At 38.4% G+C, this 23,242-nt stretch overlaps 2 protein-coding genes across 2 annotated transcripts; both read right to left on the bottom strand.

Moving 5' to 3' along the window:
* Positions 1 to 809: 809 nt before the first annotated feature.
* LOC125468826 (beta-amyrin 28-monooxygenase-like) lies at positions 810 to 3,198 on the bottom strand. The gene is made up of 3 exons (XM_048565284.1): positions 2,679 to 3,198; positions 1,503 to 1,690; positions 810 to 1,121 (listed from the first exon to the last, which is right to left on the bottom strand). The coding sequence occupies exons 1-3, from the start codon at positions 3,196 to 3,198 to the stop codon at positions 810 to 812; spliced, it is 1,020 nt and encodes a 339-aa protein (XP_048421241.1).
* Positions 3,199 to 21,402: 18,204 nt separating this feature from the next.
* On the bottom strand, positions 21,403 to 22,161 carry LOC125468824 (beta-amyrin 28-monooxygenase-like). Its single transcript, XM_048565283.1, has 2 exons — positions 22,040 to 22,161; positions 21,403 to 21,673 (listed from the first exon to the last, which is right to left on the bottom strand). The coding sequence occupies exons 1-2, from the start codon at positions 22,159 to 22,161 to the stop codon at positions 21,403 to 21,405; spliced, it is 393 nt and encodes a 130-aa protein (XP_048421240.1).
* Positions 22,162 to 23,242: the final 1,081 nt, after the last annotated feature.

Raw genomic sequence — 23,242 nt, 5'->3', positions numbered from 1 at the left:
TGTGAAATATTGCAGGAGTGAAGGACAACTTACAGATATATTTACAAAGGCCAATATTGCAGGAGTGAAGGACAACTTACAGATATATTTACAAAGGCCTTGCGTGAAAACATGTTCAATTATTTGAGGATGAAGCTTGGAGTAAAGCAATAAGCAACAGTAAGCTACTGAGAATTAAACTGCATTCTAGCTTGAAATCTAACCTGTATATGACAATCCTGCAGCTGGAATTGAAGAGAATGTTGAAATCGAAGGAAATGAAGAACTTACCATATTTAGAAGTAGCCGGTAGACTTTAAAATGTAACGACTAGTTTACTTTCTGTTTTTAGTAAGTTTTACAACTAGTATTCTTATCCTTTGGAGTTGTACTGTCTTTCGATCCATTCCTAAGTGGAAGGATAGCAGCCTCTGATGGCCTAAATGGTTGGAGATGAGTCCTTGATCCCTAATTTGTAGGATCTGAGTTTTGACCAAGCTAGGGTATTATAACCTTGTAAATGTTCTTCAATTTCATTAAGCAAAAATACACAGTTTCTCCTCTCTCTCTCTCTCTCTCTCTCTCTCTCTGCATTCTGCAATTTTATTCAAAGTTCTTGCTTCAAATTTTTCGACCTTTATCTTTATTATCAACCTAAACTATATGCCAAGTACCATTTCAACGGGGATTGCCACCGACCCTAGCCATTGCTAGGGTCGACATCAGCAGCATGTAGTCAAATTAAGCATCGATGCATCACTAAACCAGTTGTAATTATTTAACACTAATGATTAACGATGATCTGTGATAGTATGAATCTGATGGAGCAATCATGTTCGTTGAATTGAGGCGTGAGGATAGAGCCGAATTGGAAGTCCTTTGGTAGGAACAAGAATTGGGTCCATTATCATTTTCTCGTCAGGAAAAACCTTCTCCCACCGGAATCTGGTGACCAAATTATGCATGAAGACCAATATCTTGAATCGTGCGTATTCTCTGCCGGGGCACATTGGAGCCCCTCCTCCGAAAGGAACATATGAAAACGGAGCAGGCCCATCCCCTTGGAACCTCGACGGATCAAAGTTTTCCGGATTAGGGAAATATTCTGGATTTTTGTGTGTCCCATATGCATTCCAGTGTAACTGCATTACATGAACATATGCAACTTTAAGTCAAAATTGAATTACGCCAAATATATACTTAATGCAGCATCTAATATAATATACCTATGCTGTAATTAATTTACGTTACCTCCATTAGTGGATGTTAGGGCTTGTTTAGAAGTATTTTTAAAATAATTGAAACTACTTTTGTTGAAATTGTTTTTGGATCGTAAAAACACATCAAGTGCTTTTTAGAAAAACACTACTTATCTGCTTTTTATAGAAACCACTATGAGTCATTTTGAAAGTAGTTCCAAACGAATTATAGAGAGCTTGGTTTTTAGTCTTAATTAGTATTAGTTGAGTTTCTGCAAAAGGAATAAATTAAAAACAAACTAAAAAGTAATTAATTGGCGTTACCTTCATTCCTTTTGGAATTAGATATCCTTCATAGATGAAGTCAGTAATGGCCTCTCTGAAAGTCCCGAGAACTGGTGGCTTCAACCTCAACACTTCAGATACCACACACCGCGTATATTTCATCTTTTGTACGTCCCCCCAGTTCAGCAGCTCTCCTGCTGCCTTTGAGTTTGCAATCTCCATTTGCTCTGTTTCAGTGTTTCAGTTAATTTGCCAACATTAATATCCATTATATATATATATATATCCATTATCCACCTACAAGTTATTCAGTTACAAAACACGTACGTAATTACATGATGTTTAACATTAATTATATACCAATTTTCTAATTGGCCCTAAGGCAATTAGATTAGGAAAGTGACAACCACACACCCTTGTACTCTCTTGCCACACCATATTTAATTGTTTATGTTATTTTCATTTAATTTATTTAATTCGGTAACTATAAATAAAGTGGAGTGTATAGAAAAAGAAAAGAATATTTATGGTTATCATTTCTGTTAAATTAAAACGATATAGACTCCTTCAATTTGTCATCAAGAAGAATCAAACCTATAAAATTCCCCTAGTTGGCTAGACAGACTAGACAAATTTAAGTAAATCTATTATATTTCTTATAAATAAGTGTCTACTTATACTTGAAATATTTATAATTTCATTATAAACTACAAAATAGAATGACATATATATTATGAAGTATTGAGAAAACATGGGGAATAGGCATATAATGTATGTTCATCTAAGTATTCAACAAGTCTCTTATAATTTATTGAAAAAAAATAAAATGCAAAATGAAAGTTATCTCCTTGTCTATCTATGAGTTGCGACCTAGGCGAGTGCCTAGGTGGGTGTAGGAGGCTAGCCTGATGCCTAGGTGGCCTAGGCAAGCATCTCAGCAGGTCTAAGCGTCATTTCTTAATTTTTAAATGTCTAGGCATCAATCGGGACATTGGCCAGTCATCTAGTGCCTAGGTGAGGATTTTTAGATCAATGCCAATATGTATGAGCGCGCGTGTGCGTGTATTCATGATCATGAGGATTAGTAGCTAACGAATTAGAAGAAATCTCAAGTACATACAGTAAAAAAAACATTAGCATACCTAAGTGGTTCGCTGCGGTTATTCAAAAAAAAAAAAAAAAAAAAAAAAAAGAACTAGTTCGCTGATTGTGTACCTTTGAGGACGGCATCATAAACATGAGGAAGTTCTGATAGATACATGATGATTGAATCCAACGTAGCAATGACATTGTCGTAGCCAGCTATTATAAGACCGCACAACTTGTTGGCAATGTCCGAGTCCTTCATGGGTTGGCCATCGACACTAGACGTCTGCATGAGCATGCTAGACCACAGATCATAATCTCCACCTCGTGCATCACCAGCTGGACTACTAGTTCTCATCTTCCTCCCCTCAACTAGCATATTCTCAACATATTTCCTCATTTTCTGGGACGCTTCAATGGCTCGGTTTAATTTTGTGCCCGGAAAATTGATCGGCAGCGAAATGAAGCCGGCAGATATAAGGGTAATGAATCCTTCTAGTTCTGCAACGACTTGCGGATCCTCTATGTTGAAGAAGAATCTTAAAGACATTGTAGATGTATACTTGCCAGCAACTTCGTGAACCTTGACTACTTGATCTTTTTGGTTCTCCCAGTAGGTATCCAAATGTTCTTTGGTGATGGCATCCATGATCCCTATAAACTTTTGGAGAGAATCAGGCTTGAGGTGTTTAGTCAAAACCGGACGTATCTCGTGGAAGCTGCTTTTCTCAGAGCTGGCAAAGATCTGGTCGATGTTATTAGGCCACCACGACTTGACCAGTTTGTTCTCGTTTGAAAACAGGAATTTGTTTCCGGCAGCGGTGCACATCACCGCCATCGGTTCAAGCAACAACGATGTCTTGAACACCTTGCATACCTCGGGGAACGTACAGTACTTCTTCTTCCTGTCTTCAATGAACTTTTCTGGGACACCATCTCTTGCTGTGTTTAGATAGTCGAGGGTTTCACCAATCATCGGCCAACCAGCGCTTCCCGGTGGCAGTGGCGGGGCGGGTGGCAGCTCATTGTTATCATTTTTCGTCAGCACCCGAATAACATAGTTGACGCACACACAAACAAACACAGAAGAAAGGATCAATATCAACAGCTCCATATCATATGCAATAACTCGATCACTTGATCTGATCAGTTTCAACGTACTAATGTCAGAGAATCGATCTCACGAACAATTTATACAAATTTTGGACGGCCTCAATTATTTATTTATTAGTAATATTTAAAGAGTCCAAGTCATTATCTAGTCAGCTTGTCAAGCTGTATTTCTCCAACTAATTATAATATTAGTTTGATTGGTTAGACTTATTTGGTTACTTAGATGTAATCATTATTATTTGTTCTAAAATATGTATAATATTTCTTATTATATTACCCACTCACAAAATACGGTATTAAAAATGTGGAATGGGGATTCTCTCCGGATACTTTTTGTAAGGATTTCGAAGATCTTACAATTGTGTCTGTTTATCGTACATTGTGCGATTAGAAATTATTGTAAAGTATTTTATTTAAAATTAAATATCAACATTATTTGACAAAAACTGACTCGCGATGTATAATAAACGATCATTTCACAAAAATGATCCGAAAAGGATTCTCATTCAAAAATGTGTACAGAATCTTAGGTGTAATCATTATTATTTGTTCTGAAATATATAAACTATTTCTTAGGTTACTCTTTGTTTACTGCCATAAGTTTTTTTGTTTCCAATATTTTATAGATCAAGTTTTTTTCATTCCTGTTTAATACTTAAAATCATAATTTTGTGACACTTTCATACATTTATTAAGTTTTTCGTCAAAACCTCTGTTAACTAATGACATGTAGCCCATGTAGACAATACCTAGACGCCACGTGTCTATCGTACCAATGGAGGGCCTCCGAATCAGATCTCGACCTCCAATTTTTCCATTTCTCAGGCAAGCTATGTATATATGTATGTAAAATGGGAGTTGCAGATTTGTAGATTTGCAGATTTGCAATCGTCCTCGGCGCTCAGCTCATCGCTCAGTCCCAATCCGCTGACTCACGCTCCTCCTCCGCCTCCCTCTCCTAGCAGGCCCTGGACGACGCTGAAAAGGCCATTGTGCTCGACCCCAAAGAAGCCGCCGGCCACATCCTCAAATCCCTCCCTCTCCTTTAAATACTCCCCAGATTTGCATATTTCAATTGGCTTTATTTTTTATTTTTTATTATTCTTTTACTTTTTGAAATTTTAATTTTTTTTAATTTAATTTTTTAAAATTTTTAAATATTTCTGTGGGCCTATATTGACACATGGTGCCTACTCATTGTCCACGTGGATGTCATGTCATCAATAACGGAGGTTTTAATGGAAAATTTAACAGATGTATGAAAGTGTCTTAGAATTATGATTTTAAGTACCAAACTCGAACGTAAAAAAAACTTGATGCAAAACCAAGAAACTTTAGAGTATTAAACTAAGATTAACTCATATTTTTATAATATAAATCACGCACATAATACGGTATTGTTTCTCTGTATATTAGTATATAGGAAAATGATTGATTAATCCTTTGTGCGGATCCTTGCACCAAAATACACGCGAACTTAGACTATATGCATATGCATGCCAAATTTATCTAAGTGGATCGATGTCTCTGAAAGATTTGTCATTTTTGTGATTAAGAGCAATAAAAAGACAACCTTAGCCTAAAATAATTACAATCAATAACATGCATTAATTTAAAACATTACAGACTCAAGCGTTCTATTAGGAATCATACAAGAAAACGGGGCTTAGGTGTTGTGTGACATCCCACATCGCCCAGGGAAGTGATCCTTAAATGTATATTCTCATCCTACCTAGCGCACGAGAGCATTCCCAGGATGGGTGACCCATCGGGAAGTTCTCGTGTGAGTTCCCAAAAAGCCTCCTCAACCGTTAGAAATTGTCACATCCCGGCCCGGGGCAGACCACTTCCCGGACCCGATCCACCACCGTAGCACGATATTGTCCGCTTTGGGCCCCAACCACGCCCTCACGGTTTTGTTTTTGGGAACTCACACGAGAACTTCCCGATGGGTCACCCATCCTGGGAATGCTCTCGCGCGCTAGGTCGGATGAGAATATACATTTAAGGATCACTTCCCTGGGCGATGTGGGATGTCACATGTTGGAATTATTTGTGCCCTTTGTTAAAATAAGTGAGAAATATTAAAAAAGCATCGCATAAAGATTTGAGTAGGATGCAAAATTTTGTTCGTCACATAAACATTCTAGATTCGTCACAAATAATTGTGCAGGAAAGTTTACCACCCAATAAATTTCAAAGAGGTGACGAAAACATGTGGCGATTTTCAAATTCGTCAAGTAAACTATAGGTGACACAACTAGTGATGCTGAAAAGGCATCACATATGGTTAAATGTGACATATTTCCATATTTGTGTGACAAATCTCTATCGTCATATAATCCATATTTTCTTGTATTGAATTACCAATTTTACACTAAGACTAGAATAATAGAAAACTTATTCAATAAAACAAGAGAGGCTTGACTCCTTAAGATTGAGGAGAGGTTGCTCCTCAAGATACTTTGTAATCGATTCACAGTATTTCCTGCTTATGATCGAAATTTTTTATATTATAATCGCTTTTTAAAGATCATCTTTACCAAAAATCAATTTAAGATAAAGTCATTGAGTCAATTAGCAGTAGCAATAAATGTTTCGTAATTCTTTTACAGATTCATGCATTTGTCTTTATACAGTTTGTTGATCAAATGATCTCATATTTTATTAATATTTTGCATATATGATCTTTACGAAGTGTTTATAATATGAACGATTCAAATCATAAGTATGAAATTTTGTAATTCTGCCACGTAGTAAATTGAGAAGAAACTCTTTCTCATTCATTTGAGAAAAACTTGTGTAGGGCTTGACTTGCTACTGGATTTTGCTAAGTAGCACTATAATCCAGTTAAAATTCGCCATGTGGTAAGTTTGATATATAATATTTTACCATTCTCTATTTTAAAATTTTCATAATTATCTTTTGGGTAAATTACACAGAACTACCTCAAATATTGGGTTGGGTCATTAATAGTTTCATATCTCATCTTTAAAAAGCTTCAGTGTCATACCTCATCTACAAATTTGTTACAATTTCATACCTTCCGTCAGTTGTCTGTCAATTCGTCTGTTAAAATGCTGACGTGGCAAGTGACGGGACCCATTTTCTATTAAAATTTTAATTAAATATTCAAAAATATTAAAAAAAAAAAAAGAAAGAAACCCAAACCCAGATCCCATCCCACCCCCCGTCCCCCCCCTCGGGGAAACCCATCCCCGCTTCCCATCTTCCCCATCCGTCCCCCCTTTCCAAAACCAGAACACCCTGCGCCCTCTCTTCCTCTATCTCCTCCTCCCTCCCATGGCTCTCCTCCCCTCCCCCTCCTTCTTCCCTCCTCCTCCTCCTCCTACTTCACTAACCTCTAACCTCTCCCCCCTCTCAAGCCAAACCTGTAACCTGGGAAAAAAAAAAAAAAAACCCAAATTCCTTCTTCCCTGACCCCCTTCCCTGCACCCACCTTATTAGGGGGAAAATAAAGATGTTTTTTTTTTTTTCCTTCTACGGTGTAGGTTGGGCTCGGGTTGGGAGGGAGAAGGAGGTGGAGGGAAGACGAACTGGGGGTTTTGAATGGGGGGAATAGGTGTGGATTTAAGGAGTGGGGTGTGTAGAGGAGGGAAGAGGGTGGGTGCGGATGAGGAGGTGGAGGATGGGTGTGCGGTGGTTTGGGGAAGACGGGAGGGGGAAGAAAGGGGTGGGTTGCAGGGAAAGGGTTCTGGGCTTGGAAGGAAGGTTTTGGGGGGGGGGGGGGGGGGAGGGGGACCGACAGGGAAGATGCGAAGCGAATGGGGGGTTTGACCTGTTGGAGGGAGGAGGAAGAGAGGATGTGGGGAAGGTTGGAGCTGTTGGCGTGGGTGGGGAAGGGATCGGGGGCAGATGAGGTGGTGGCGGGTGGAGATGTTGGCGTGGGTGGGGAAGGGGTCAGGGGTTGCAGGGAAGGGGAAGGGATCTAGGTTGCAAGGAAAGGTGTGGGTATTTTTTTTTAGGGTAAATTATTATTTTAATAATTTTTAATAGAAAATGGGCCTCGTCTCAAGCCATGTCAGCATTTAACAGATGAATTAACGGACAACTGATGGGAGGTATGAAATTGTAACAAATTCATAAATGAGGTATGACATTGAAACTTTTTAAAGACGAGGTATGAATAGATTGATTTAACAATTCATATTTTGTTCTCTCCTCCTCCCTCTCATTTTTTCATAAGAATATGGGAAAAAACTACAATCTTGTCCAACTATCATGAAATGAAAAGAAAAAAAAAATCCAATTTAAAAAACATAGTTAAAATCATCCCAATCCTCAACCGTGTCTTGTTTGAGAAAACCATCCACGAAGTAAATTCCAGGCTACTACTCGTCAAGGTAGAAGAAGGAAAAGGAAAACAAAACCAATAGATTGTTGAGGCCTAAAAATATTACACGTAAGCCTAATGAAGCATCAAGGCCCAATCGCTATACAAGTCTCAAGCCAAGCTCGAATACATGCAAAGGTATGGAATGAAAGAAGGAATATATTCACAATCATGCAAGACTACAGTAATTAAGCCAGCCATTTATGTAAATCACGCCATGCTCATGCAAGTCCGTGCATATTCGTCATACCATGGATAGTTACGGAAGTTTATCGAACCTATGTGGAATCAAGATCATGAAATCCTAGAAGGGAGTCATCCACCTACAAGAGGGGGGAGAAGCCACCCAAGAACTCAGCCTAGATGGACAAAGGGGTCAAACGTTAGAAAGAGGAACACATAATCATCTTCCTACAAACTTAGAGTTCTCCCCTAGACTTCTTTCAACTTTTTCAGTCATGGAAAACCTCTTTAGAGCCCAGGAAGCTGATGAATTTCTAGCTTCCACACCAGACCTCACTTGAACAAACTATTATTTGCTTAATCATGCTAATCTTCGAGTCATTGATCTAACCGAGATATTTCCTAAGACAAGCTAACTCTTTCGAGATATTATGGGACTTGGTATGAATCCGAACTAAAGGAGACATGAGGATGTTCTCAAAGTCCAAGTCCATCTTAACCTAAAAATCCCCACACAGATTATTTAACTTATCTTTGTTTTGTTGTTAGTCAAGGTAAATGCTACCATTCATATTCTTATGAAGAACGGAAATAGACATACATGCACAACCGTTCATATTTTGCTGAACATGAGAAAACACTTTTTCCGTAAGATTTAAGTTCTAAAATATTATGATTTCAAATTTTTTTATTTTTTATTTTTTACTTTATTTCTTCTGATTTACTTGTGTAACATACTACAATGATGATTTTCAGGGCTCCTGTAGAGCAATAATTAAACTTTTCTCTTAGGGGCTCGGCTTACCAGTGGGATTTGATTTTCATGGTGTATATGAACCTAATTAATTTAGCCATAATTAATAGAAAACATGATTACGAAAAATCTAAAATAGAAGAATGATAAAATAATATTGTATTTAAAACTTACCACATGTTGAATTTTAATTACATTATAGCATCATTCAGCAAAATTCAACTACAAACAGAGCACCACATAAGTTTTTTTCTCATTTATTGTGGAGACAAGTGAATATTATAAAAATAATAAAAGGAGTTCCCCAAGAAATGAAAAACTAAAATAAAAAAGACAATAAACCCATGAGGAGATGAAAAGATAAAGCAAAATCATTTTCGTCTCTATAATTTAAATTAAATTTTAGACAAAAACCACGTGGATGTTAAAAAGGAACTTAATCTCACTAGCATATGAGCATGCACAAAATATGTGTGCAATTTTTTATTTTTGTTTTGAAAATAAAAGGAGAGAGACAAAGAGTGAGAGAGAACGTGGGAACATAGAGAGAAGAGAGATAGCTTATTTTTTATTTGTTATTTTTAATTAAAAATATGTTAAAATTACATGCATGTGAGGTTTTTAGAAGAAAACAAAATTTTGAATGTATTAAATTATATTACTACTCATATTTCTTATATATGTTCAATTTTAATTAGAGAATTAAAATGATAATTTCATAGAATTTTGATTGACAATGAAAATTGCAATAATATGTAATTTAGATAATTAACCATTCAAATAATATATACTAGTACCAAATGTTAGACGATTAGTCTATTATTTTCCCGCGCACCAAATGTTTGACTATATTCCCCCGCACCAAATGCTTGACTATACTCCCCCGCGGCAAAGGCGTTTTTGTTTTTGTTGGCATATGTATATGCTCTGGAGACGCAAACTCTTCAGTTCGTTTACTGCTAAAGAATAATTGGGGACTAAATTCTAAAAGAATAATTTTGAGTAGGTCAAAATTTTAAATTAAATTTGCAAATCAAATTATGTGTTATTAATAAAAAATAAACACGTTAATCGACAAGTAATTAATAATTCAATTATCAATAATCACGTAATATGGTTTACACAATTTGATTTGAAAATTTGGTCTCCCTAACCCTACCTATTTAAAATGGATTTCAATATCATTGCCTTTATGTTCGAATAAAAAACTGAATATTTAATGGAAAAATGACAGATCTAGATCTAGTAGTATTTTTTCTTAAATTTTGAAGTTTGAATATCATGAATAATAAGTTTGGATATTAATTTAGTATGGTTGACTCTTGTGTGACGTAACCTAAATATTTATCTCTTAATGTAAATATATGGTTTGCCACTTAGTACGACGGCTTAGAGGTTTTCTTATTCACTTGTGACTGAGAGTTTTAGGTTCGAATTCCGTGAATGACGAATTTGCAATCAATTTATTTTTGACCACTACAAAGTAAATATATTATTGTATAAAAACATATTATGTGTACTATATATATATATATAATATAATATAATCTCATAAACAACTCAACCTTATATTTTACTTTCCCCTTGTTTCCCAACATTTCATTATTATAACTTTTATGGTGGGTGGTATGGTTAAGTACATGAACATACACAATTAGTGGCAGATCTATCATGCGACTGGGGTGGTTCCAGACCCCTTTCGGGACCATCAGAAGTCCGGATAAAGAGCTTTGAGAACCTCTGAGGACTACCCAAGTTCGAGCTGTGGTGGAGGAAAAGAGCACCAACAACTGCGCATTACAGTGCAAGTTCAACAAACCAAAAGGACAAAGAAGAACACTATATTTTTTAAAAATGATATGGCCAAAACTATGGCCATTATGGAGCTAAATCCACTCCCTCTCATTTCATATAGATAATATTATTTGTTAAAAAATCCAACTTTCGAGTCAACAAAGCACCAATTCCAATGACGCTTCATCCAACCGAAACCCATTGACTGTTACCAATTCCAACTTTCTAAATAGAATATCCCCATTTCCCAACCCACCCAACCACCGAAGGCCACCGCCCATTTCAGTTTTCTATTGATTAACCCCATTTCATTTTCTCATCAATTGTTAAAAGATAGTTTATGTATTTAAATTGAGCCTTTTTTTTTTTTTTTCCTCGTAATGACAATGAAAATATTATGACACTTTTTAAGAGCATGAAATCTCGTTATGAACAAATTTAGTTTTTGAAACTTGTAACAATGTTTATACCGTTGCAAGCCTATTGGATTAGGAATGTGATAGTGTAAATCCTAATGTACCTAGGAGTATGTTTGTATATTCCCTTTAGTAGTTTAATTCCTATTAGAGATGTAATCCTATTAGGGTAAGGATTCTACCTATCCTACTACTATAAATAAAGGCATAAGGGGGTGATACAACACACACCTCAAAATTACATCTCTCTATTATCTCTCTGTTGCCGCAGGCCCCTCTCCCTCTCTGTCCTAAATACAGTTCAGTCAAATAGGCCTACAACAAATTATCAGCATGCTCTTGCCAGAAGCTAAAGAACTAAAGGATGGTAGGAGGAGGCTTTCTTCTACAACATCAAAGGCTTTCAATTGTTTTCTGCTAATCAGGTTCTTTTTAAATAAATTAAGATATTTGAAGCGACCATGAAGTATGAAAACATTCGCCATGATGCATAAACCCCTTATATTTATATTTTTCTTTCAATTATATATATTGTATATATGTTCACATATTTTGTCAATATATATACTTGTTCATGCAATACGCAATTATGCTATGAGGAATTTGTGAGTCAAAGCATCGAAATTAATTTAGAAGCAATTAGGGTTTTACCCTAAAAATTTGAAAAAAAAAAAAAAAAAAAAAAAAAAGAAAAAATTGGGATTTTTTTTTTTGCGGCACTACCGCCGCACCAGCATGGCACCATAGCCTAACCACTGTGATGGCCTGAAGCTCAGTCGTGTGGGGAATGGTGTCGTTTGACACCCTGGACCATGCGTGCAGCCCTTTGGGCTTGTTGTCTCTCGAAAACCAACCAGCTTCGCCCTGGATTGATTACCACATTGGCCTGCAACCCCCGGTCGAACCCCTGAGTCCAAGCCAGCATGCCCCAATGCCATTTGTTGGGCTCCTCCTTTGCCTTGGCCCACATGTCGTAAAACTTTCGGCTTGCTAGGCTTTTCCCTGCGGCTCATTAACCTGAAGCCCAACTTCAGCTAGGGCTTCCCCGCACAACCAACCTTGGGCTGGGCTTACATGTGCCCTGTCTCGGCCCATATCACCAGCAGCTTTGCTGTTGGGCTTCCCACCTTTCGGCCTGTAGCCTGGGGCCACATGTGGGCTGTTATGTAGCCAACACAAGGCCCACATGCCTATAAGGCTTTGCTTTACTCATGGTACCCGAGCCCAACTATTACTGGGCTATGGTTTTTCGAATTTAATGCTAATTTTTGGCATTTTAAATAATTTTAACCCAAATGTTATTATTATTTTTTGCTTCTATGATCAACCTTATATGGTCCGACCTATTGAATTAATTAAAGTGACCATCAGTTCATTAATCTCACAATTAATCCAAAATTATTGGCCTAAAGCTCACTTTTTGGCATTAACGATTCAATAAATTATTTCGTTTCTTTGAATCGTTGACTATCTTTCGTAGTCCTGATGCACACACACTTGGGTTCCTAAAGCAATCCACAAATTCAATACACTTTATTGTATATTGTATTTTGTGTTCTTACAGGTACCCATATATGAACTAAACGTTCATAACTAAATCGAACCTGTAGTTTTGAATTTAGTGCCTTTGAAACTTGAAGTTTTCATTCAAAACTTTCCACATGAAACCTGTAGCTTTCATGCTTAAATTTAACCAATACATGTCTAAAGAACCCGTATGTTCTACGATACTTGTCTATGGCTTTCCATATGACTAACCACATTTTGGTGTACCCTCTATTTTAGGGGCATGTCGAACTTGAAAAAGATTGATTTCATTGCTTTGGAAGTCTCTAGAAGAAACTACCTGAAGTGGATTCAAGACGTGAAACTTCATCTTACTACAAAGAGTCTTAGAGTTACCATCGAGGAACCAATCAACAATAAACCCATCGACGAAGCTCAGAAAGCTATTGTTATGATCTTCATTCGAAGATACATCCATGATGCACTGCAGACCAAGTACTTCGCAAAGGAGGATCCACGTACCTTCTGGCTCGTTCTGGCTTCGATCACCAGAAAGACATTTACTTGTCTAAAGCAAGACACAACTGACAGCATTTACACCTCCAAGACTTTAAGTCTGTGAATGAATAAAACTCTAAAGTTTGAAGAATCTGATCACTACTTAAGTTCTTTAATGAGGACTTAACTGAACAGGATCTCGTGGAGAAGACCTATTCGACCTTCAATGCCACCAATATGTCATGCAACAATAATATAGGGCACATAAGTTCACCAAATTTTTGGATTTGATATCTGTTCTACTTCTCGTTGAAAAGTAGAACCAGCTTTTGATGAAGAATCATCAAGCTCGACCCATTGGCTTGAACGCTCTACCTGAAGCGCATGCGACTAATTCTAGTAGCCATAAATGACGAAAAAATCATCGTGGTCGTGGTAATGGGCAGCAAGACCCACCATGGGCCCAAGGTCCACCAAACAAAGGCCCATTCAAGGAAGGAAACTTGACCCAAAAGGGCCAACCCTTTGCCCCTAAGGCCCCAAACTTTAAGAACAAGGGAAAAACTTCTGTTCAATCAAATTCCATTGAACTAGACATGTGCTACTGATGTGGATCAAAGGATCATTGGTAAAATGTATGTCGAGCTACCCCCAAAGCCATTGCCAAGTATCATTCTCGTCGTGAGACTAACTTTGTGCATGCGGAACATCTCGAAGATGCTACTACAACTCTGGAGGTTTCAGATTTTCAAGAGGCATCCGCTCTTATGGAAAAATAAAGTTTTATTTTTCTAAGACATGTTTTAGGGCGTTTTTACCCTTAGTGCCTGAACCCCCTCCCTATTTTGTAAGGTTTATGGTTTAATTATTTGGAACAATTTTTCTAAGACTTTGGAATTATCTGTTTGGATTGGTTTGTTTTGAATTAAGGATATTATTTCTTGAATTGATTAATTGAACGAATGGAGTTATATTTATGCAAGTGATCGATTCAATTAATTTATTTCTAAGTATCACTAGTGGGGAAGTTAATTGCTTAGCCGATAGGGCAACGACACACACCATATTATGTGAGAAACACTATTTTACTAACTTCGTACCTAAGAATGCACCTCTGACAACCCTCTTAGGCCCATCTAACCTAATAGAAAGATACGGAAAGGCCCGTATAATGTTGTCCAATGGTACTAAATTAACAATTAAAGAGGCATTCTATTCTCGTTCTGGAAGAACATTGTTGAGTTTTAGAGATATTCGAGATAATCAATATCATGTTGAAACCATTGAAGAGAATGGTTCTGAATTTCTTTGTATCACTTCTTATGAATATGGCCGGAAGCATATTCACGAGAAGCTGGAACGTCTCTTGAGTTGGTTGTACATAACAACCATTTGAGCCCTCGAGACACACCATGTGGCCAGCCCTATGGCTGGGTTCTAGGACACTCTTCTGCTTTAGCATAATCGAATGGGACACCTCAGATGAGATATGATACATCATCTCCTCAAAGTATCTAATGGGCATCACTTAAAATCTTATCCCGACCATCCGCTTTGCAAAGTATACTCCTTAGGGAAGTTGAACATTCAACCCTCACTTACAAAGATTATTCATGACCCCTAAGTTTCTTCAGAAGATTCAAAGGAATATTTATGGACTTATCTAACCAACGTGTGGACCATTTAGATACTTCATGGTGTTGGTTGATGCATCGACTCGATGGTCACATGTCTGCTTATTGTCCACAAGCAATGCTACATTTGAGAAACTCTTAGCACAAATCATTAAGCTTAGAGCTCACCATCTTGATTATCCGATCAAGTCGATTCGACTGGATAATGCTGGACAGTTTATGTCATAGACCTTTGACGATTATTGCATGTCAGTTAAGATTGAAGTTGAGCATCCTGTAACCTATGTTTACACCTAAAACGACCTGGCATAAGCTTTCATAAAGTGTCTTCAAGCAATAGCTCAGACTTTGGTTATGAGAACCAGCTTGCTAGTATTTGCCAAGGGTCACATAATATTGCACGCAACTATGTTCGTCCACCTGAGACCCACCGTTACCCAACCTCATTCACCGTTATAGTTAGTTACTGGATACGAGCCTGATGTCTTGCATTTACGTGTGTTTGGGTGCATTCTATGTGCCAATAGCACCGCCATTACGTACCAAAATGGGTCTTCAAAGAAAAATAGGAATGTATGTCGGTTATGATTTGCAATCCATTATACGTTACTTAGAGCCCTTGACAGGAGATCTCTTTACCGTATGTTTTACGGATTGTCACTTCGATGAGACAGTCTTCCCGTTGTTAGGGGGAGATAAGATCACTAACGTTCTTGTAGAATGCCACGAATTATCGTGGATTACTCCCACTATGTCTCATTTAGATCCCCTCACCCCTCAGTCTGAAACTAAAGTACGATGCATTCTAGATCTTCAGACCATTGCTCAAATTATGCATGATGCTTTTATTGATCTAACAAAGGTGACAATATCACATATACCCGCTGTAAACGCACCTACAAGGATGAACATACTTAACGTAAGCTGTACGACTACCGTGGAAGGCCGGACCGTCCCTAAGGGTGGGACGGCCGTACCTCCCACATGGCATGGTACACTAGCAGCTAGCTAATCACCTGCTCCTACCTTGAAATGTGGCAGACTTCCTGATTCAAAGGATTCACAACCTCAGAAGAGGAAAACAGTACAAACTAGTGAACTTAGTCTGAATCCGAGCATTGATTACTCATCTGTTCCAACACATGAGGTTATTTTAGATTACGGTGATGTCTTAGATGAGACATACTGACCTCCTGAGAATCATGAGATTTTGGTCCATTACGCAGTATTGGATGAGGTTTGGAATCGGAATGAGATGAATGTCGATGATGCATTTGCGTATATAGTTGCTTCCGACATCATGCTTAGCAATCATATTGAACCACGTTCCATTGATGAATGTTGACGTAGAATGGATGGGTCAAAATGGAAACAAGCAATCCATATCAAACTTGATTCACTTACTAAACGTAAGGTGTTTAGGCATGTAGCTCCTACTCGACCACATGTAAAGCCCGTGGGCTATAAGTGGGTTTTTGTAAGGAAGCGTAAGGCTTCTTTCAATGCCCTGGGATTGATTATGAGGAGACGTATTCTTCCATAATGGACGTCATAACGTTCTACTACCTTATCAGTTTAGTAGTTTCCAAAAAACTGAATATGCAGCTTATGGACGTGGTAACTGCGTATCTTTATGGGGATCTAAATACGAAAATCTACATGAAAGTTCCAGAAGGACTTCCATTGACTGGCTCCAAATAGTTCTAAACCACGAAACACTCTTTCGATTAGATTGAGGAGATCACTCTATGGATTCAAACAGTCCGGGCAGATGTGGTATAACCATCTGAGTGAATATTTGACAAATCAAGGTTATGTGAACAACAAACTATGCCCATGCATGTTCATTAAGAAGTCACATTCCGAATTTACAATCGTTGCAGTTTATGTCGATGACATGAACCTCATCAGAACTCCTGAAGAGCTTGAGGAAATTGTCGCACACTTGAAATCGAAATTTGGGATGAAAGATCTTAGGAAAACTCGATATTGTTTCAGCATTGTTTAGATGGAATCCTAGTACATCAATCGAATTACACCCATAAGGTGTTGCGTCATTTTAATGAGGATAAAGCAAAACCTTCGAGTACTTCTATGGTCGTTCGAACTCTAGATGCTAAACGAGATCTCTTCCATCCGAATAAGGATGATGAAGAAATTTTGGAGCCTAAAGTTCCATACCTAAGTGCAATTGGTGCTATATTGTACTTGGCTCAATGCACTAGACCTGATATCTCTGCCACTATTAACCATTTGCATAAAAAGTAAATAGTTTTCTTAGACTTTTACCTACGAAATTCCATATAAGCACATACCTTTGATACGAAAGGTTAGTGAATTTCATGACCCAAAAATCCTTCGTATGTTGTGATGCGGGCCACACAGCTCAAAGGATTGAAGAAAGTCAAAGTTAACAGCCAAGTGGTCACGCAGATTCGTCTGCTTCTATAAGTAAGGCGTTGGACTGCCGACCCTATGGCTAACAACTATGAAAATGTTCTACATCAAAACCTACGGCTATATAGGCTACGTAGGCATGTCTACTTATAGAAAAGCAACACACCTACCGCTAGTCTAAAGGTCAAAGGTTGGGTGTAAACAAAAGAAGCGAAGATGAAGAAAAACGAAGGAAGCACATTTATTAAATCTTCTACCTAGATGGCTACTCTTCAGGAGCTTGGACATCTCATGACTACTCAGTCACCACACCTTCAACAAACACCACACTCTCAGCAGCGGCATCACCCTCTGCTACCCCAGCTTGGGCACTAATTTTTTCGACTAGTTCACCAATGGAAACCTCAAAAGTAAAGGCAAATAAGTCTTTCGAAGAAATAGGGAAGGCCTCGAAGACTTTCCCAGCAAACTCAAAGTTAGACGGCCTACCAAAGAGATGATCTACATAATCCAGCTTATAGAAATCAGCTTGACACTGGACAAGTGAAGCCTCGAGCCCAATCGTCTTAACCTTTAACTACTCGTTCTCCTCGACCAGACCAACATGGACGCACTCATCCATTTCCCTCTTCATACTTTTGTTAATCTTTAATGCACCTTGGAGTTCCAACAGTTGAGGTTCAAACCTATTGATGACTTTTTGGATATGGATCACTTGATTATAAGTAGTAATCAACTCTTTATCCTTTGTGTAAGCAGCAGAACGAAGCTCAGAAACGGCACACTCAAGATCTTAAATCTGAGGTATGTAACGACCAATCTCCTTCTCTCTTGGATCACTTCAAGCCTAGTCTTCAAATCAACTATCTCTTGGCGAGCGGTCTCAAAAGGCAGAAAAGTGGGGACAAAGATATTGGACCCCTTTAAAGTGCTGAACTCATACTCCAACCTTTTGATCTTCTTGGTGGAAAAATAAGCCTTAGCTGCCATAGTCGTTGTCACCTTCTTGGCAGCCTTGGTGTCTCTTTGGTCAAGGAACATAAACTCGACAGCCAGAATCGTCGTTTTCTACATCATGGCAAGTAGAACAGTCCTCTTATACTGGATCGTATGTTTTGCAAATGAACTTAGGCAAACAACCCTTTTGACGTCATCCATAAGCTTAGCACACGCGTCCATGTCTTCAAGCAGATCTGGCTTCAAAAATGCATAAATCTCAGCAGACTCCATAGAAACAAGGTTGGTGGACTTTTCATAACTACCAATGCGAGTAGTCTCCTCTTTCTCAGTAGGTGAACCAATCTCAGTAGCGAGAGGAATAGGCCTTGGCACCACTTTAGCAGCAGAGTCCACCTTATAGCTCTTTATAGTAGCAGGCCTCTCCAAAGGTGAACCGAACTTAGCTCCTAAGAAATGTTTTAATATAAACTTCGGCATTGGGGGCACGACGAAATCTTTGTGCTGAGCAATCGTATTAGCCTCATCTTTCTTCCCCTTAGAAGAAGTCAAGTCAATCATAAACCTCTCAGTAATAGGTGAACTTTTCACGAGCGACGAATGAAGCCTTCGATTTTTTCTCAACCAGAGGAAGATAGTCAACAAATCAGAAAACAGTTTGGCAAAAGCACAAAGCAGCCTAGAGACTAAGCAATCTACTTACCGATGATGAAATTTGTCGGAACACACAGCTCAGGGAAAGAATCGGATTCCCACTCTCCACTTATCTCCAAAGTCTCCTTGGCCCAGTCATAACCTCCCTTGCTCGAATGATAGAATAGCCTATGGCTAGATTGCAGCTGCCCAACTCCATCAATATGGCATATGTCAAAGAAGCACCATAATTCATTGACGATCAGATCCAAGTCAAAGAATTGGCTTAGATTGAGGAATCCCACCATCACACGGACCATATTTGGAGAACATTGAGCAAGGGCACACATCATGGAGCATAGTACTTCTTGGAAGAAACGTGGCATGGGAAAAGTAAATCCTAACACGAAGTAGTAGAGGTGAAACTTGATAGCTCTCCGAGCCCCACTACATGGGTCACGGCTGCTACCCTCATTGACACGCTTCACATTATCCCAGACGAATAGTGTGCCTATATGCTTCAAGGAAATCTTTGAACAAGTAATAGAAATTAATCTTGAAGTGAGCAGCCTTGAAGTAGCCTACTTTACTTAAAGATCTGACTTGATGATACAATTGTGGTATACCATTATCACTTTTGTGGATTGAAGAAGACATGCTTGAAGAAATTCTACAAAGACACAAGGAAGAATTGTTAGACGGCTGCACACAAAAAAAAAAAAAGAAAAAAAAAAAAAGTTTAGCACCAGTCTCCACGACCCAGAGACCAACCAGCCACGGGCCTAAGACTGCAGGAGCCCAACAGCCATGCTAGGCCCCACGGCCTGGCCCATGTCTCTGCTCAGCCCAAGTCAACAGTAAGGGGCCCCCACACCTTCATTTGCATGGGCCAAGCCTACCGACTCGTTGGCCCAAAGCCTAGCTTTCCTCTTTCCCTACAGACAAGCTCGAGCCTAGCAAAACAGGAGGCCCTCACCTCCTTGACATCACCACATGGGCCTAGGCAAAATGACCTAGACCCAAGCGTCCCAATGCCTTGGCTCAAGCTAGCCATGTGTAGAGCCCTAGGCTCGCGCCGCTAACCCTCAACCCAAGCTAAGCCGCCGCCCCACTAAGCCACCCACTACAACAATGTCTGGCCTCTCTAAGCCAATTTTTGACACATCCTCGACCTCTGTCGAGCTAAATTTCAAGCCCTAAGACTCCAAAAAATTATGAAGACAAGGAAAATTAATTTTATCTTACCTTGGTACGGTGTGAAGATGAAGAAAGCAACAAAAGATGATCATTTGCACGGGCAAGTGTAGAAGATTGCTAGGGGAGGGGAAAAATATATCGTCTAGCTTTCTCTCTCTTGTAGGGTAGAATAAATTGCTCTCTGAAGTTGATTTAATCTACTTAAGTTAGACTTAAATAAACTTTGGAAGTGATTTATTTCACTTTCCTATAAGGATCTAATTTCTAATTAATGTGGGAATATACATCAAAATAGGAAATAATCTTATGTTTCCTAAAGCAAGGGAATATCTCTACACCTGCTGCCTTTTTCTGCAAGCAGCCCAACAGGTGTTGGGGCATTTGTGGAGCCAAAAATAATAAAGAAAATTATGGAGGTGATACGTGGACTTTTGGGTTAAAAAGACAAAATTACCCTCGAGGCACACCGAGAGTCCCACACGCATGTAACGGACAATAACGGCTCAATCAAAATCAAGGAAGAGTCCAAGGTGATCAAAATTGTATTTATTTAAATCCCTCCCATCACTCCTCGTCAAATCCTTATTCAAAAAGTAACTCTCAATTGTCCTATTTAATTTAGGATTAATTGCAAGATATTATTTCAAATAATATCTTACAATTATTCACACAATTTCACCATATATGGCTGGTCACTATTCTCCAAATAGGGTCAGCCACTCCCCTATAAATAGCCCTATTATCCCACCACAAAGCTAAGCTATTTGCTACCCACAAACTCTTAAACACATTATTTTTAGAATTCTAACTTTGGCATCAGAAATTCTTCTGCCAAAGCCCCCACCCCAAATTCATCGTGGGCGCGTGAGGTTTTTGGCCTTGATCTTAAGTGTTATTATTTTTCAGATGCATTTTCGTCAAAGGAGAAGATGGCAAAAATTTGCATCCACAGCAAGAAAAATTAGTGGTTGCAAATCTAAAAGACGGCATCAAGGAGATACGAGAAAGGGGATGGATTATGGAGTAGGACAGAAAGAAAATGGAAAGGAAATAGGAAAAGGGATGACGGGGATAGAGGATAAACATGAAGGGGGAAGGACGATTGATATGGAAATGAGGTCTGAGGACAAAATCAAAGGAAAGAGGCAAGGGGATGGTCACCAAAGATGGGGGTGAAGGAAAGGGGCCAGCAGGCCAAAAAACAAAAGAAAAAACGAGCTGAAAAGCAAGGAAAGAAAAGGAAACAGAAAAGAAAAGGAGAAGGTGAAGGGGACTGCCATCGACCCTGGTCATAATTAGGGTGGGCATTAGGAGCATGCAGTTAAATTAAGAATCGATACATCACTATACCAGTTTTAAATTATTTAACACTAATGATTAACGATGATTTGTGGAAGTATGAATCTGATGGAGTAATCAAGGTCGTTGAATTGAGGTGTGAGGATAAAGCCGAATTGGAAGTCCTTTGGTGGGAACAAGAATTGGGTCCATTATCATTTTCTCGTCCGGAAAAAGCTTCTCCCACCGGAATCTGATGACCAAATTATGCATGAAGACCAATACCTTGAATCGTGCGTATTCTCTGCCGGGGCACATTGGAGCCCCTTGGAACCTCGACGGATCAAACTTTTCTGGATTAGGGAAATATTCGGGATTTTTGTGTGTCCCATATGCATTCCAGTGCAACCGCATTACATGTGCATTTGCAATTTTAAGTTAAAATTAAAATACGCCAAGTATATACTTAATGCAGCGCCTAATATAATATACCTATACCGTAATTAATTTACCTTACCTTCGTTAGTGGATGTAGAGAGTTTGCTTATAAGTACTTTTAAAATAATTGAAATTACTTTTGTTGAAATTATTTTTGGAAGCATAAACCATTTTTAGTCATTTTAATAGTAGTTCCAAACTAGCTCTTAGATATGTTTTTTAGAGATTATGGTCAATTAGTATTAGTTGAGTTTCTGCGAAACGAATAAATTAAAATTAAAAATAAAAAAATAAAAAAAAATAAAAAAACACTAAAAAGTAATTAGTTGACGTTACCTTCATTCCTTTTGGAATTAGATATCCTTCATAGATGAAGTCGGTGATGGCCTCTCTGAAAGTCCCGAGAATTGCTGGCTTCAACCTCAACACTTCACATACCACACACCATGTATATTTCATCTTTTGTACGTCCCCCCAGTTCAGCAGCTCTCCTGCTGCTTTTGAGTTCGCAATCTCCATTAATTTGCTCTGTTTCAGTTAATTTGCCACCATTAATATCCATTACTTACATATACATTATGATCCACCCACAAGTGACTCAATTACTGTTTGAACCCGATTTTACACTATCAGCCCGAGTAATCAAGGCCGTTGAGTGAGCATAGCTCTCAACCGTCGGATAAAAAAGTGGAGATAATTTTGTTATTATTAAAAGATAATATTATGGTTTTTATCATAATAATTATCTTTTAATATGAATTATCTTCAAATTTTCTTATACGGGATAAATAGGATGCAAATTATATCTCCAACTTGAAAGCGAGCATGCAATTCAATTTGGTTTGGGATTCTTGGCATTTAGAGTATGCTTGGAGTCGGTTAACCATGCATGAAGGTTATCTTTTGGTTAATGGTGATATCTAATGATCACAAAAAGATAATGGTGCGGCATATTCCGAGTTGGGATGATTATTAGCACATAAATTTATGCTAATAATTAGCATATTCTTCAAGGGCAAGCACGGCATGGGCTAAAGTGTTTAAATTTTAGGATGCATGCACTTGGACGCAAACATGGGCCCTAACATTGCATGGTTCCTCAGATGCTATAGAAAGCTTCATGTGCATGCAAATTGGTCTGATTCCATCAAATCCAATAGCCAATAGCCAATGAGGATGGGTCACTCTAAAACGGCTAAATGAGATGGTTATCAAGAGTTTTTATTTGTATGAAGTGCTTATCTTCGGGAGATTCAAATTGTGGCCAGCTACGGATGTTCCGCCAGAAACACATAGAACCATGTACTCGTCCTTGTAAATACAAGACATTGTGCAACATTACGGGCACCTCCAATTCAACACACAACTCCCCTACGCAAACCTCTCAAATATGTTGAGATTTTTTATTTTCTTTTTTCACCAACACATCTTCAGTTTGGATAAACAGCACTGTTGTCGTAGAATCAGCCGACTGAGGAGCACCTTCAATTTGGATAAACAGCACTACGTCAAGGTCGACTGGTTATCTATCCAAGTCTCG

Source organism: the organism of the source record quoted next, unplaced genomic scaffold (genome assembly GCF_019419815.1).
Source record: "Pyrus x bretschneideri cultivar Hongxiangsu unplaced genomic scaffold, Pyrus_bretschneideri_v1 Contig4, whole genome shotgun sequence".
In the NCBI taxonomy this organism is placed as follows: Eukaryota; Viridiplantae; Streptophyta; class Magnoliopsida; order Rosales; family Rosaceae; genus Pyrus; species Pyrus x bretschneideri.
This window is presented reverse-complemented; position numbering and strand designations above follow the sequence as displayed.